The sequence below is a fragment of the Salmo salar genome, chromosome 02 (genome assembly GCF_965601325.2).
Source record: "Salmo salar chromosome 02, fSalSal1, whole genome shotgun sequence".
Classification (NCBI taxonomy): domain Eukaryota; kingdom Metazoa; phylum Chordata; class Actinopteri; order Salmoniformes; family Salmonidae; genus Salmo; species Salmo salar.
In genome coordinates this window covers 8,082,604-8,100,000 of record NC_138292.1, presented here as the reverse complement: position 1 = coordinate 8,100,000, position 17,397 = coordinate 8,082,604, and the positions used below count along the sequence as shown (strand labels likewise).

At 43.8% G+C, this 17,397-nt stretch overlaps 1 protein-coding gene across 3 annotated transcripts in view; it reads left to right on the top strand.

The window, feature by feature from the left end:
• LOC106597130 (kinesin-like protein KIFC3) overlaps positions 1-17,397 on the top strand; it is a 33,450-nt gene that overhangs the window by 11,348 nt on the left and 4,705 nt on the right. For 2 of the 3 annotated variants that reach the window (XM_082959533.1, XM_082959530.1), the window contains exons 6-19: positions 6,420-6,601; positions 9,532-9,633; positions 9,896-10,033; positions 12,066-12,263; positions 12,666-12,839; positions 13,229-13,376; positions 14,218-14,348; positions 14,606-14,717; positions 14,844-15,028; positions 15,208-15,312; positions 15,439-15,569; positions 15,820-15,940; positions 16,457-16,586; positions 16,890-17,119. In XM_082959533.1, coding sequence (XP_082815659.1) covers positions 6,420-6,601; positions 9,532-9,633; positions 9,896-10,033; positions 12,066-12,263; positions 12,666-12,839; positions 13,229-13,376; positions 14,218-14,348; positions 14,606-14,717; positions 14,844-15,028; positions 15,208-15,312; positions 15,439-15,569; positions 15,820-15,940; positions 16,457-16,586; positions 16,890-17,119 — 2,087 coding nt within the window. The remainder of the gene's footprint in view (positions 1-6,419; positions 6,602-9,531; positions 9,634-9,895; positions 10,034-12,065; positions 12,264-12,665; positions 12,840-13,228; positions 13,377-14,217; positions 14,349-14,605; positions 14,718-14,843; positions 15,029-15,207; positions 15,313-15,438; positions 15,570-15,819; positions 15,941-16,456; positions 16,587-16,889; positions 17,120-17,397) is intronic. The other variant, XM_082959539.1, reaches the window with a different exon arrangement.

Sequence of the window (17,397 nt, the reverse complement as noted above, 5' to 3'; positions counted from 1 at the left end):
CCATACATTTTTCCTGACACCCAAAAGTACTCGTTACATTTCAAATGCTCAGGCAGGACAGCAAAATGGTCCAATTCACACACTTATCAAGAGGACATCCCTGGTCATCCCTACTGCCTCTGATCTGACGGACTCACTAAACAGAGAACATCCCTGGTCATCCCTACTGCCTCTGATCTGGATGGACTCACTAAACAGAGAACATCCCTGGTCATCCCTACTGCCTCTGATCTGACGGACTCACTAAACAGAGAACATCCCTGGACATCCCTACTGTCTCTGATCTGATGGACTCACTAAACAGAGAACATCCCTGGTCATCCCTACTGCCTCTGATCTGGGGACTCACTAAACAGAGAACATCCCTGGTCATCCCTACTGCCTCTGATCTGGAGGACTCACTAAACAGAGAACATCCCTGGTCATCCCTACTGACTCTGATCTGGCGGACTCACTAAACAGAGAACATCCCTGGTCATCCCTACTGCCTCTGATCTGGAGGACTCACTAACCAGAGAACATCTCTGGTCATCCCTACTGCCTCTGATCTGATGGACTCACTAAACAGAGAACATCCCTGGTCATCCCTACTGCCTCTGATCTGGAGGACTCACTAAACAGAGGACATCCCTGGTCATCCCTACTGCCTCTGATCTGGAGGACTCACTAAACAGAGAACATCCCTGGTCATCCCTACTGCCTCTGATCTGGAGGACTCACTAAACAGAGAACATCCCTGGTCATCCCTACTGCCTCTGATCTGGCGGACTCACTAAACAGAGAACATCCCTGGTCATCCCTACTGCCTCTGATCTGGCGGACTCACTAAACAGAGAACATCCCTGGTCATCCCTACTGCCTCTGATCTGGAGGACTCACTAAACAGAGAACATCCCTGGCCATCCCTACTGCCTCTGATCTGGCGGACTCACTAAACAGAGAACATCCCTGGTCATCCTACTGCCTCTGATCTGACGGACTCACTAAACAGAGAACATCCCTGGTCATCCCTACTGCCTCTGATCTGGAGGACTCACTAAACAGAGAACATCCCTGGTCATCCCTACTGCCTCTGATCTGGAGGACTCACTAAACAGAGAACATCCCTGGTCATCCCTACTGCCTCTGATCTGGAGGACTCACTAAACAGAGAACATCCCTGGTCATCCCTACTGCCTCTGATCTGGCGGACTCACTAAACAGAGAACATCCCTGGTCATCCCTACTGCCTCTGATCTGACGGACTCACTAAACAGAGAACATCCCTGGTCATCCCTACTGCCTCTGATCTGGAGGACTCACTAAACAGAGAACATCCCTGGTCGTCCTTACTGCCTCTGATCTGGCGGACGAACTAAACAGAGAACATCCCTGGTCATCCCTACTGCCTCTGATCTGGAGGACTCACTAAACAGAGAACATCCCTGGTCATCCCTACTGCCTCTGATCTGGAGGACTCACTAAACAGAGAACATCCCTGGTCATCCTACTGCCTCTGATCTGGAGGACTCACTAAACAGAGAACATCCCTGGTCATCCCTACTGCCTCTGATCTGGCGGACTCACTAAACAGAGAACATCCCTGGTCATCCTACTGCCTCTGATCTGACGGACTCACTAAACAGAGAACATCCCTGGTCATCCCTACTGCCTCTGATCTGGAGGACTCACTAAACAGAGAACATCCCTGGTCATCCCTACTGCCTCTGATCTGGCGGACTCACTAAACAGAGGACATCCCTGGTCATCCCTACTGCCTCTGATCTGGAGGACTCACTAAACAGAGAACATCCCTGGTCATCTCTACTGCCTCTGATCTGGCGGACTCACTAAACAGAGAACATCCCTGGTCATCCCTACTGCCTCTGATCTGACGGACTCACTAAACAGAGAACATCCCTGGTCATCCCTACTGCCTCTGATCTGGAGGACTCACTAAACAGAGAACATCCCTGGTCATCCTTACTGCCTCTGATCTGGCGGACGAACTAAACAGAGAACATCCCTGGTCATCCCTACTGCCTCTGATCTGGAGGACTCACTAAACAGAGAACATCCCTGGTCATCCCTACTGCCTCTGATCTGGAGGACTCACTAAACAGAGAACATCCCTGGTCATCCTACTGCCTCTGATCTGGAGGACTCACTAAACAGAGAACATCCCTGGTCATCCTACTGCCTCTGATCTGGAGGACTCACTAAACAGAGAACATCCCTGGTCATCCCTACTGCCTCTGATCTGGAGGACTCACTAAACAGAGAACATCCCTGGTCATCCCTACTGCCTCTGATCTGGAGGACTCACTAAACAGAGAACATCCCTGGTCATCCTACTGCCTCTGATCTGGAGGACTCACTAAACAGAGATTCTTCATTTGTAAATGATGAGTGTTGGAGTGTGCCCCTGGCTATCCGTAAATTTAAAAAACAAGAAAAGTGTGCCGTCTGGTTTGCTTAATATAAGGAATTTGAAATGATTTCTACATTTACATTTACTTTTGATACTTAACTATATTTAAAACCAAATACTTTTATACTTTTACTCAAGTAGTATTTTACTGGGTGACTTTCACTTTTACTTGAGTCATTTTCTATTAAGGGATGTTTACTTTACTCAAGTATGACATTTGTGCGCTCTGCCTCTCTGAAGTGAGGTCAACAACAGCTACTGTAGTGTGTTGATCTGCTCTCCTGCGTTGGTGTTTGAAGACGGTGTTCTACCCCTTCTAACCGCATGTGTTCCGATGATGATCTACACGCTGTGTGAGCTGGGAGATTCTCCAGAATCACCAGTCATTCATACCCAAATACTCTCTATGATGTTATAAACGTGCATGTTGTGTAAAGATGAAACACCTTCCACATTTCTCTTATCGTTGGTTGTTTATCATGTAGCTGGTCTACAACACAGTGTCTGAACTCTCCCTGTGATAATGTTGCTTTACTCTACTTAGACCATGTTAAATAGTCTGCTCTTGGAGACATGTAACATGGGTCATTTAATATTTACCCAGACTTCATTTAGCATGTGAGGTAAAAGGCAGGTTTAACTAGCAGGCTGATGCCATTACTTCCACCCGAGTGGAAAACATTAAAGCCTGTATCCCCCCCCCCATCACATTTTCCCAGGATCACGTGTCTGCATCTGGCCTTGAGTTAAACATCCAGCATCTCCTCTGACTATGTAGACCCCCACGCCCCCTCTCATCCTCCTCCCCTGTCTCCCTCCAATCACCACCTCTCCCCATCTCCTGAAACAGTGGCACAGCAGAGCTGACAGAGGCTGCGTGGTTGATTAGTGCAGAGCTCAGGAAACAGAAACAGTCCTGGCAGAGACAGAACAACATAAATCATGCAGGAGGAGGAAACTGATTAAAACATCTACTGGGCACCATGTTCTGAGAGGTCTGCACCCCAAATGGCACCCTATTCCTTTTTAGTGCACTACTTTTGGCCAGGGCCCTAAAGTACTGTAGCTCTGGTCAAATGTAGTGCACTAAAAAGAGGATAGGGTGCCATCTGGGACACAGTACTGGTCTCACTTGCGTTGCCTGAACTTTATAACGGTTTTAGACTAAAGGCAGGAAGGCAGTGCTTGTGAGTGTGGACCATGCACCTTCACTTTGTGTATTAGATGTGACTACTGTATGACCACTATGCGACTACAATGTGACTACCCTGTGACTACTGTATGACTACTGAGTAACTACCATGTCACTGCTGTCTGACTACTGTGTGACTGCTGAGTGACTGCTATGTGACAACTATCTGACTACTGTATGACTACTGTGTAACTACCAGTTCACTGCTATGTGACTACTGTCTGACTACTGTCTGACTACTGTATGACTACTGTATGACTACTGAGTAACTACCAGTTCACTGCTATGTGACTACTGTCTGACTACTGTCTTACTACTGTGTGACTGCTGTCTGACTACTGAGTAACTACCAGTTCACTGCTATGTGACTACTGTCTGACTACTCTCTGACTACTGTGTGACTGCTGTCTGACTACTGCATGACTACTGAGTAACTACCAGTTCACTGCTATGTGACTACTGTCTGACTACTCTCTGAATACTGTGTGACTGCTGTCTGACTACTGCATGACTACTGAGTAACTACCAGTTCACTACTATGACTACTGTGTAACTACTATGACTACTGTGTGACTACTATGACTGCTGTGTGACTACTATGTGACTACTGTCTGACTACTGCATGACTACTGAGTAACTACCAGTTCACTGCTATGTGACTACTGTCTGACTACTGTGTGACTGCTGTCTGACTACTGTATGACTACTGAGTAACTACCAGTTCACTACTATGACTACTGTGTAACTACTATGACTACTGTGTGACTACTATGACTGCTGTGTGACTACTATGTGACTACTGTGTGACTACTATGACTAATGTGTGACTACTATGACTGCTGTGTGACTGCTATTACTACTGTGTGACTACTATGACTACTATGACTGCTGTGTGACTACTATGACTGCTGTGTGACTGCTATTACTACTGTGTGACTACTATGTATGTGTACATTGTGTGTGTGATTACTATACTGTGTTTTAAGTGCACTATGAGTTGAATTAATATTGCAACACTTACACAGACCTTGGTACGAGTACATATCCAATCTTTCCTGGATATATTTAGAAAAGAGGTCAGGTAATAGTGATATTGATACATTGTATTTCTGCATGATGATGATAGTGGTGATAGTGGTGATAGTGGTGATAGTGGTGATAGTGGTGATGATGATAGTGATGATAGTGGTGATGATGATAGTGGTGATAGTGGTGATGATGATAGTGATGATAGTGGTGATGATAGTGGTGATGATGATAGTGGTGATGATGATAGTGGGGATAGTGGTGATGATGATAGTGGTGATGATGATAGTGGTGATAGTGGTGATGATGATAGTGGTGATAGTGGTGATAGTGGTGATGATGATAGTGATGATAGTGGTGGTAGTGGTGATGATGATAGTGGTGATAGTGGTGATGATGATAATGGTGATGATGATAGTGGTGATAATGGTGATAGTGGTGATGATGTTAGTGGTGATAGCGGTGATGATGATAGTGGTGATAGGGGTGATGATGATAGTGGTGATAGTGGTGATGATGATAGTGGTGATAGTGGTGATAGTGGTGATGATGATGATAGTGGTGATGATGATGATAGTGATGATAGTGGTGATGATGATGATAGTGGTGATAATTGTGATAGTGATGATAGTGGTGATGATGATAGTGATGATAGTGGTGATGATGATAGTGGTGATAGTGGTGATGATGATAGTGGTGATAGTGGTGATAGTGGTGATAGTGGTGATGATGATAGTGGTGATAGTGATGATAGTGGTGATGATGATAGTGGTGATAGTGGTGATGATAATAGTGGTGATGATGATGATAGTGGTGATGATGATAGTGGTGATGATGATGATAGCGGTGATAATTGTGATAGTGATGATAGTGGTGATGATGATGATAGTGGTGATGATGATAGTGGTGATAGTGGTGATGATAATAGTGCTGATAGTGGTGATGGCGTTAGTGGTGATAGTGATGATAGTGGTGCTGTTGATAGGGGTGATGTTGATGATGGTGATAGTGGTGATGATAATAGTGATGATAGTGGTGATAGTGATGATGGTGATAGTGAGGATAGTGGTGCTGTTGATAGGGGTGATGTTGATGATGGTGATAATGGTGATGATAATAGTGGTGATAGTGGTGATGATGATAAGGGTGATGTTGATGATGGTGATAGTGGTGATGATAATAGTGGTGATAGGGGTGGTAGTGGTGATGGTGATAGTGGTGATAGTGATGATGGGGTGATGTTGATGATGGTGATAGTGGTGATGATAATAGTGGTGATGGTGATAGTGGTGAGGATGATAGTGGTGAAAGTGATGATAGTGATGATGATGATAGTGGTGATGATGATAGTAGTGATAGTGAGGGATAGAGGTGATAGTGGTGATAGTGGTGATGGTGATAGTAGTGATAGTGAGGGATAGAGGCGATAGTGGTGATGATGAGATTAGTGATAGTGGTGATGGTGATAGTGGTGATGATGATAGTAGTGATAGTGAGGGATAGAGGCGATAGTGGTGATGATGAGATTAGTGATAGTGGTGATGGTGATAGTGGTGATGATGATAGTGGTGATAGTGGTGATGATGATAATGGTGATAGTGATGATGATGATGATGAAAGTAGGTGATGCTAATGTTGATGATGATGTTGATGATGGTGGTGATGATGATGCTGGTGATTATGATGTGGTGGTGGTGGTGATGATGATGATGATGATAAAACTGCTGATGATGATGATGAGTGTAATGATGAAGATGTCTGTCATAATCCTAGAGTATTGTCTGCCTTTAGGTGAGTGTGGTGCTGATGTCCCTGGGGCCGGGGCTGGGGCAGGGCTCCACAGGCTGGTAGAGTCTCTGTATGGACTACAGGGAGAGAAGAGCCAGCTGAGGGGAGAACTACGGCTGCTGCACTCCCAACTGGAGCAGAGAGAACAGGACCGACACTCAAGGGTACAGGTCTTCCAACATCAGGTACAGTCCATCACACATGCATATGCATGCACGAATGTAAACACGCACGCACACAGAGACAGAAAAAGAGAGAGAGAGAGAGAGAGAGAGAGAGAGAGAGAGAGAGAGAGAGAGAGAGAGAGACAGGGAGAGAGAGAAAGTACAGGCTCAGTGAGCACAGCCTTGCCATTGAGAAGGGTAGACACAGGAAAACCTGGCTCCCTGTAGAGGAAAGGCTGTACAGACACTGCACAACAGGAGAACCTGAGACAGAGCTGCATTTCCTGACAAAATGTCTAAAATATAAAACAATTAGAGAGTGTCATTTCCCCAAATTTGAAACCCTTATTCAAGGTTTCAAAGACCTCTCTGATGAGAATACGCTACCCGTCCTGTTGGGGGAGGATGCAGAGAGCTGTGGCACTACATTGCTGCCTGCCATAAGTTGAGGGACAGTGTCTGACAGATCAACCTGCACATGTCCTCTACTGTATGCGTATTGTTATTGTTCAATGTATGGTTATTTTGACCCTTGGTTATTGTTGTTACTGTTGTCCCGTTGACAATTTTGATTCTTCTTATTTTAATATTGTAAATATCCAGAGTAAGCTTTGGCAATATGTACATTGTTACGTCATGCCAATAAAGCAAATTGAATTGAGAGAATGAGAGAGAGAGATAGAGAGAGAGAGAGAGAGAGAGAGAGAAAAAGAGAGAGAGAAAAAGAGAGAGAGGAGAGAGAGTGGAGACAGAGAGAGAGAACGCTACATGGATGCATACTTACAAACACCCAGCACCCCAACTAATGTATGGCAATATACACTACCGTTCAAAAGTTTGGGGTCACTTAGAAATGTCCTTGTTTTTGAAAGAAAAGCACATTTGTTGTCCATTAAAATAACATCAAATTGATCAGAAATACAGTGTAGACATTGTTAATGTTGTAAATGACTATAGTAGCTGGAAACGGCAGATTTTTTATGGAATATCTACATAGGCGTACAGAGGCAGATTATCAGCAACCATCACTCCTGTGTTCCAATGGCACGTTGTGTTAGCTAATCCAAGTTTATCATTTTAAAAGGCTAATTGATCATTAGAAAACCCTTTTGCAATTATATTAGCACAGCTGAAGACTGTTGTCCTGATTAAAGAAGCAATAAAAGTGTCCTTCTTTAGACATGTTGAGTATCTGGAGCATCAGCATTTGTGGGTTTGATTACAGGCACAAAATGGCCAGAAACAAAGAACTGTCTTCCAAAACTCGTCAGTATATTCTTGTTGTGAGAAATGAAGGCTATTCCATGCAAGAAATTGCCAAGAAACTGAAGATCTTGTACAACGCTGTGTACTACTCCCTTCACAGAACAGCGCAAATTGTCTCTCACCAGAATAGAAAGAGGAGTGGGAGGCCCTGAGCGGTTTCTATCCTCTCTGGCAACTGAGTTAGGAAGGATGCTTGTATCTTTGTAGTGACTGGATGTATTGATACACCATCCAAAGTGTAATTAATAACTTCACCATGCTTAAAGGGATATGTATGGAGTTAAAAGTACAATATTTTCTTTAGGAATATAGTTAAGTAAAAGTTAAAGTAGTCAAAAATATGAATAGTCAAGTAAAGTACAGATACCCTAAAAAACTACTTAAGTAATACCTTAAAGTATTTTCACTTAAGTACTTTACACCACTGCATTTCAGCTTTTCATTTTTTATTAATTTGTAAAAACTTTTAAAAACATCATTACGCTTTGATATTATGGGGTATTGTGTGTAGGCGAGTGACACAAAATCTGGATTTAACCCATTTTAAATTCAGCACACATATGTCACATATATGTTGAAATATACAATAATTGGCCATTTTAATATATGTGACAAATATTTCTGCCTTATATCCACATATATGTGCATATACGCATAATACTTATATGCTCATATATATGTAACACATTTAGTATTCAAGTGTTTATTATATATATGTCCCTTATATGATACAATACATCTGAACAATATGTGTTAACATATATGTTACGGGAGCATTATTTCAGTGATACTTGTAGTCATGGTAATAAAACAGAACAAACGACACAAAACACATCATTTAATCCTATTCATCGCTTCTCAATTCAGCCATTTTGACTGTTTTAAGCCATTTCCCACTTGTCCCTTTGTTACACCTGGGAAGCACTTCATGACAGCGTCTGTGGAGGGAAAGCAACAACTAGAAGATAACGAGGACATAGAACAGTCAAGGGGTTGGGTTTGGGCTCATAAATACAATTACTAAAGCTTATCAGATTCACTTCAGTAAGAAATCCTTGACCATTTAATCCCTATTTGCAATGATTGATTTGTAAATTCAATTAAGGGATAGCTCACTTTTTTACACCTTATAGTAGTCTATGGGCCAGGATGAACTGTAATCCATGGTTCAGAGGGGTTTAAATAGCCACTATTAATTTGAGGGGATTTGGCCACAAACACTGAACTTTGTCTAATTGCCCCCATCACCCCCATAGTTTTTTTGTCAGCCATTTGACTATAAAATGTAATAAAGTTAACTATCCCTGTAACATCTTCAATTTATTGAATTTAAATTGGCCCTAACCCTGTTATGGAGTATTCATGTTTAAAGGGATAATGAGAGATTTAGAGATGTAGGTCTTTTTTCTACTTCCCCTGAGACAGATGACCTCATGAATACCATTTGTATGTTTCTGCGTGCAGTTTGGAGATTACTGAAGTTAGCATGCTATGAGTCATAATTCATATTCTTTAAAAAATATCATGACAGGAGCCGCACACTGTCAAATGCACATTAGCAATCAATGAACAAAAAACCTACTCACTTTTTCAGCATCCAATCCGCCCTTTTGATTCCCATCTTCTTCCCTCTTAGCTTCATTTACAAGACTACAGACTACATACTTTCCCTGTTTCCTCCCCAGATTGACGAACTGAAGAGCTGCATCGAGGAGCGGGAGGAGGAGCTGTCCAGACTAAGAACTGCCTCTGTAAACATTCAAGACAATCTGCTCCATTTGTTATCAGTAAAGCTGCCACAATACATTTTTACACTGCTGCTGTAGACAAAATGGTGTAGTGTGAAAATCCCTATGGTGTGTCAGCATTGAGGTCTTTGACTGGCTTGGTTTTTAACCTATAGGGAAATCATACTGGTTAGGCAACAAACAAACAGGCAATATTGTGGGACCAGTATTGACAGGTAGAACCTATTCATCATGCTTTAATGTGATATAACCTGTTCATCATGCTTTAGTGCTTACTGTAATCCATTGTGTTCCTCCTCAGGGAGCCACAGACTCGGAGAAGCGGGTTGTGTGTCTGTCAGCGGAGAACGAGAGTCTGAAACAGAGTCTGACTGTCACCCAGGGCCTCCTGCAGCAGCTCTCTGTCATCCCCTCCCAGTCCAGCTCTGTACTCATCAAGGTGAGAAGCAGGTTAAGTCCCAAACAGCACCCTATTCCCTATACAATAACCACAGATATTGCATTTTAAGCTGTTTGAAGCTGAAAAAAAACGTAAAAATGTAACTTAAGAACCGGAAGCATAGAAATAGTGCACATAGAACATATCTACCATTTATTAGACTTGCTTTCAATGAGAATGACAGATCTATATCTCACATTTCTATGTGAATTTGGTCTTGCTCTGTCTCCCCCTGTAGGAGAATGTTCTCTCTAACAGTGCTTTGTGTCTCCTCCTGTAGGAGAATGTTCTCTCTAACGGTGCTCTGTGTCTCCTCCTGTAGGAGAATGTTCTCTCTATCAGTGCTCTGTGTCTCCTCCTGTAGGAGAATGTTCTCTCTAACGGTGCTCTGTGTCTCCTCCTGTAGGAGAATGTTCTCTCTAACAGTGCTCTGTGTCTCCTCCTGTAGGAGAATGTTCTCTCTAACAGTGCTCTGTGTCTCCTCCTGTAGGAGAATGTTCTCTCTAACAGTGCTCTGTTACTCCTCCTGTAGGAGAATGTTCTTCCTAACGGTGCTCTGTGTTCCCTGTAGGAGAATGTTCTCTCTAACGGTGCTCTGTGTCTCCTCCTGTAGGATAATGTTCTCTCTAACAGTGCTCTGTGTCTCCTCCTGCAGGAGAATGTTCTCTCTAACAGTACTCTGTGTCTCCTCCTGTAGGATAATGTTCTCTCTAACAGTGCTCTGTGTCTCCTCCTGCAGGAGAATGTTCTCTCTAACAGTACTCTGTGTCTCCTCCTGTAGGAGAATGTTCTCTCTAACAGTGCTCTGTGTCTCCTCCTGTAGGAGAATGTTCTCTCTAACAGTGCTCTGTGTCTCCTCCTGTAGGAGAATGTTCTCTCTAACAGTGCTCTGTCTCCTCCTGTAGGAGAATGTTCTCTCTAATGGTGCTCTGTGTCTCCTCCTGTAGGAGAATGTTCCTCCTAACGGTGCTCTGTGTCTCCTCCTGTAGGAGAATGTTCTCTCTAACAGTGCTCTGTGTCTCCTCCTGTAGGAGAATGTTCTCTCTAACGGTGCTCTGTTACTCCTCCTGTAGGAGAGTGTTCTCTCTAACGGTGCTCTGTTATTCCTCCTGTAGAATAATTCAATTCAATTCAAGGGGCTTTATTAGCATGGGAAACATATGTTAACATTGCAAGTGAAGTAGATAATATACAAAAGTGAAATAAACAATAAAAATGAACAGTAAACATTACACTCACAGAAGTGCCAAAAGGTTAAAGACATTACAAATGTCATATTATATATATATATACAGTGTTGTAACGAATGATTAAAGTACAAAAGGGAAAATAAATACGCATAAATATGGGTTGTATTTACAATGGTGTTTGTTCTTCACTGGTTGACCTTTTCTTGTGGCAACAGGAAGTATACAGAATGGTGTCGTCTGCGTAAAGGTGGATCAGAGAATCACCAGCAGCAAGAGCGACATCATTTATGTATACAGAGAAAAGAGTCAGCCCGAGAATTGAACCCTGTGGCACCCCATAGAGACTGCCAGAGGTCCGGACAACAGGACCTCCGATTTGACACACTGAACTCTGTCTGAGAAGTAGTTGGTGAACCAGGCGAGGCAGTCATTTGAGAAACCAAGGCTATTGAGTCTGCCGATAAGAATGCGGTGATTGACAGAGGTTAGGAAGTGCAGCACAGTTTCCACCTAATTTTGTGGGCAGTGTGCACATAGCCTGTCTTCTGTTGAGAGCCAGGTCTGCCTACGACGGCCTTTCTCAATAGCCAGGCTATGCTCACTGAGTCTGCACATAGTCAAAGCTTTCCTTAAGTTTGGGTCAGTCACAGTGGTCAGCTATTCTGCCACTGTGTACTCTCTGTTTAGGACCAAATAGCATTCTAGTTTGCTCTGTTTTGTTGTTAATTCTTTCCAATGTGTCAAGTAATTCTCTTTTTGTTTTCTCATGATTTGGTTGGGTCTAATTGTGTTGCTGTCCTGCGGCTCTGTGGGGTGTGTTTGTGCTCTGTCTCCCCCTGTAGGAGAATGAGAACCTGCGCAGTCGGGTGCAGCAGCTGGAGAGTTCCCTGCAGCAGCGGGCTGATCAGTTGTCTCACCTGGAGCGACAGAGCGAACAAAGCGAGTGGAGGAGAGGAGAGGAGCAGAGGAGAAGAGAGGAGAGAGTGAGGGAGCTGCAGCTAGAGCTGGATAAAGAGAGGGCCAAAGAGCCACAGGTCAAGGTAGGGATTGTCTGCAAAAGACACCTTGCAGTATAGACAATATGTTCTCATTCTCTTATTTTACCTTTATTTAACTAGGCAAAGTCAGTTAAGAACAAATTCTTAATTACAATGACGGCCTACCCCGGCCAAACCCTTCTCTAACCCGGACAATTGTGCGCCGCCCTATGGGACTCCCGATCACGGCCGGTTGTGATACAGCTCAGGATCGAACCTGGGTCTGTAGTGATGCCTCTAACACTGCGATACAGTGCCTTAGACTGCTGCGCCACTCGGTCCCGGATTCATTCAAATGAATCTGATAACAGTTTTCTGATTGTTTGGAATCAGAAACTGGTCTTGTTGAATAAATGGATTTATATTAAATTAAGTTAAAACCTTCATTGGTATTTTCCCGGCCAGATTGTCACTCAAACTGTGGAGGTGGAGTCACCGGCGACGCTGAGGCAGTTGGCTGAGGCCAGAGAGAGGAACGAGCAGCTGTCAGAGAAACTGACCAATCAGAACGAGAAGTGCAGACAACTGGAGGAGCACATCAGGAAGTCAGATGAATTCAGCTGTAATCTGCAACACAAGGTGAGAACCAATGAAAAGTCAACGTATTGGTTTGAACGTCCTCAGAAAAAGGGGAATATGTTCTGTGAAATATTATTGAAGAAATATTACATTCCTGAGAAAAACTGTATTCTACTTCAAGTTCACAATGATCAGATTTAACAGTTGACTAACCAGAAGAAGAAATTAAAGTGTATAATACTAACCTCCATTCCTACCAATCTATGCAAGGTATTGTCTGCATCCAATATGGCATCCTATTCCCTATGTCATGTACTACTGGGCCGGAGCCCAATGGACCCTGGTCTAAAGTAGTGCACGAAATAGGGAGCAGGGTGGCATTTAGGACGCATTCCAATTCATGAACCTCATCATCATATGCTGAATGTGAATGGGACTGCCTCTCCCAGATTGCAGCGTACGAGCGGGAGATCAGTGTGCTGCAGGAGGAACTGCTGAAGGAGATAGGTCACCTGGAGGAGAAGAAGGAGGAGGCTGTAAAGGCTGCAGCGACCTGCTCCGTAGAACACTTCCAGAGCCTGCAGGACCAGTTCTTTAGTGAGTCCCATCTAATACAACCTTCAGAAGCTTCTACAGGCTGTGCCACACAGACATGCTATGATGGGCTTGTTGGATCTGGGAGTGCTGTAGATTCATAAGATATTATGCTTCGTGCTCATCACATCACCATTCAGCATCTGTGACAGTCTCTCTTTCTTTCTCTCTCTCTTTCTTTCTCTCTTTCTTTCTTTCTCTCTCTCTTTCTTTCTTTCTTTCTTTCTTTCTCTCTTTCTTTCTCTCTCTCTTTCTTTCTTTCTCTCTTTCTTTCTCTCTTTCTCTCTTTCTTTCTTTCTTTCTTTCTTTCTCTCTTTCTTTCTTTCTTCTTTCTTTCTTTCTTTCTTTCTTTCTTTCTTTCTTTCTCTCTTTCTTTCTTTCTTTCTTTCTTTCTTTCTTCTTTCTTTCTTCTTTCTTTCTTTCTCTCTTTCTTTCTTTCTTCTTTCTTTCTTTCTTCTTTCTTTCTTTCTTTCTTCTTTCTTCTTCTTTCTTTCTTCTTTCTCTCTTTCTCTCTTTCTTTCTTTCTTCTTCTTTCTCTCTTTCTCTCTTTCTTTCTTTCTTTCTTTCTTCTTCTTCTTCTTTCTTTCTGTCTTTCTTTCTCTCTTTCTCTCTTCTTCTCTCTTTCTCTCTTTCTCTCTTCTTCTTTCTCTCTCTTTCTCTCTTTCTCTCTTTCTTCTTTCTCTCTTTCTCTTCTTTCTTTCTTTCTTTCTTCTTTCTTTCTTTCTTTCTTTCTCTCTGTGTGTGTGTGTGTGTGTGTGTGTGTGTGTGTGTGTGTGTTTTGTGTGTGTGTGTGTGTGTGTGCGTGCGTGCGTGCGTGCGTGTGTGCTTGCGTGTCCTATGATAGTCCTGCAGAAGCGTCTGACAGCGCTCCCTCCGACCCTGCGCACCATGAAGACAGACTACGCCAGCCTGAGGAGCCAGGTCCGCAACTTCTCCGACTTCTACGGAGCAGCCATCACCGACGCCAAGAAACAGGTCCCACAAAACACTGCTGCTGGATTAACGAGCGCTGTTTCAAGTCAAATCAAATCAAACTTTATTTAAAGTGCAATTTAAACCCACAAAACAGTAAATCAATCAAACGAAAGAGATAAAAAACCAACAGAAGGCAGTAGAAAAGATGTAAAGAGAAAACAGTGTCTGAAGTTACAGTAAAGATATAACATGAATTAAAGGCCAAGCTCAGAAGGTGTGGTGTGTGTTCATCGTTGATCTCTGGCCTGTCTGTGTAGATATCAGCAGCTATGAGGGAGATGTCGGAGGCCAACAAGGACCTCCTGGAGAAGTACAGGAAGGAGGTGGCACTGCGGAGGAAGTACCACGAGCAGCTGGTCGAGCTCAAAGGTATGGTGAAACAACGTCCAGATGAAGGAAAGACGACTGGAGGAGGGAGCCTCTTTGTTCTATTGAAAAAAAGGCAATTATATATGAGGCTGTATCATTATTAAAATAAACTGTCATTGTTGCTAGGCAACATCCGTGTGCTGTGCCGTGTGAAGCCGGTTCTGAAGGAGGACCAGCATGAGGAGGGCCAATCAGTGGTGGTAACCACGGACCCCAACAACGAATCAGCTCTCTCGGTGCTGAAAGGGCAGGGCCGCAGCCATAACTTTGAGCTGGACCGTGTCTTCCACCCTCAGGCCACTCAGGAAGAGGTACTGAGAAACTCAGCCTCCATTACGAGACACAGTGCTGTCACTTCTCTATCTATTTAAATAAGTGGACGCCATGATGGCTCAGGGGTGGTATTTCAGTTTCTGTGGTGTGACTCAAAAACAGCAGTGACTGTGCGTTATACACACTCGCTAACCTTTGGTTTTCTACTGTGTCTAAGGTCTTCCAGGAGATCGAGCCCCTTGTGACATCCTGTATAGATGGATATCACGTCTGCATCTTTGCCTATGGGCAGACTGGCTCTGGGAAGACCTACACCATGGAGGTATGTTGTAGCACTGCATACGAATGTGTAATGTATGGTTTAGAAATGTGTTGTTGTTAAATAAGGCTGAATATTTGATTGAAATTGACTCATTGTATCAAAATGTCCATCCTTTGTTGTCGTCAGGGCAGCACAGAGAACCCAGGCATCAACCAGCGTGCTCTGAAACACCTGTTCAGTGAGATAGAGGACAGGAAGGACATGTGGATGTACACCGTGACTGTCAGCTCTGTGGAGATCTACAACGAGGTGCTCAGGTACCTTCCCAGCTGCTTTCCTTCCCTCTCAATGGCTGGAAGAAAAATATCCCAGCATTTAGAAGTGGTGATATGTTTTATTATTCATTATTTGAATCTTCTGTTTTATATTTGTGCTACTATATTGTTTTATAGTAGTAAATGAGGCCTAGGAGTTAAATATATGAAAAGTGCTTTAAGTTAGTGTTAGTGTTGTGATAAACTGACAATAGAGCTACTTTCTAACTTCCTGTTCCTGTTCTGTCCCCAGAGACCTGCTGAGTAAGGATGGAGAGAAGCTGGACATTAAGATCAACCCTGACGGGACAGGACAGCTGCACGTCCCTGGACTCAGGCTCATAGAGGTCAAGAGCTTCCAACACATCAAGAAAGTGAGGAGACTCACATTTATTCTTCTTAGAGTGAAAGTCCTGGTAACTTTCCCCAAATTCCAGGGATGTCCTGCTTATTCCCTGCTGATTGGTAGAATCTTCCAACCATTATTTCTGGAAAACCTGGGAATTTGGGGAGAGTTACTGGAATTTTGCAACTGTACACTTTTTTTCAGTGAGACTGATTTCTTCAACTATATTAATAGATCATTTCCTTCACTTTTCGACCTCGAATTTAATAATAATTTAAAATAGTGTATATGCCATTTAACAGACGCTTTTATCCAAAGCAACTTACGGCAAACATTTTCCGTATGGGTGGCCCAGGGAATAGAACCCACAATCCTGGTGTTGCAAGTGCGATGCTCTACCTACTGAGCCATACATCTCCATTAGGACCCAAATGGTTCATTTACTGTAATGGGAAAGTGTATAGAATCATATGAAAGTATGCCCCGTGCTAGTTTCCTATAATTCTATATCACATTTCCATTAAAACTGTCACTTCCTGTGTAGCTTCTGGCGCAGGCGCGTCGTAACAGGATCACCTTCGGGACCCAGATGAACCAGCACAGCTCTCGTTCCCATGCCCTCCTCATGATCACTGTGCTGGGGACTGACCTGGCCAGCGGGGCCAAGACCACAGGTACGTCACGTCCCACCTTAGAGACTGGACACACAGTGCCAACTAACCGTTAGAAGCAGCAGGTGGCTGTCCTATTGCCTGTGATCAGAACAGCGGCTGTCATTTTCTGTTCATTTCCCCGTGATTCAACATGATGAATCACCACCGTTCATCGACACCCGCTGCTTTTCACCGTTCGTCGGCAAGGTGTGTTTTGTCCGGGGTGAACTACTCATTTGCCAAGTGGGCCAGTTCCAAATATTGACACGATTCAAGGGAGCAGAAAATGTTCCGTTAACGGGTGATTTGTTGTGACATCTGCAGGCAAGTTGAACCTGGTGGACCTGGCTGGCTCTGAGAGGGTGTGGAAGTCAGGAGCTGAGGGAGAGAGGCTGAAGGAGGCCCAGAACATCAACCGCTCCCTGCTGGCTCTGGGGGACGTCATCCAGGCTCTGAGGGGGAAGGAGAAACACATCCCCTTCAGAAACAGTCGCCTCACATACCTGCTGCAGGACTCACTGGGCAAGGGCAACAAGACGGCCATGGTGGTGCAGGTAGGGACTCACGACAGTACAGTACGTCTGATACACAGATTATAATGTCTGAATATCCATCTATATGAATACTCATAGGGCTGGCTTCCCGGACATTAAGCCTGGTCCTGGACTAAAAAGCATTCTGAATGGAGAAGTCCATACTGTATTTAGCCTACACATTACAAGACAACTAGGCTATGGTGGTGCAGCCTGGCTTACACAACATACAGTACAGTACATCAAATACACTGATTATACTGTCATATCTGTCAGGAAGTGTCCTCTCTGATCCTCTG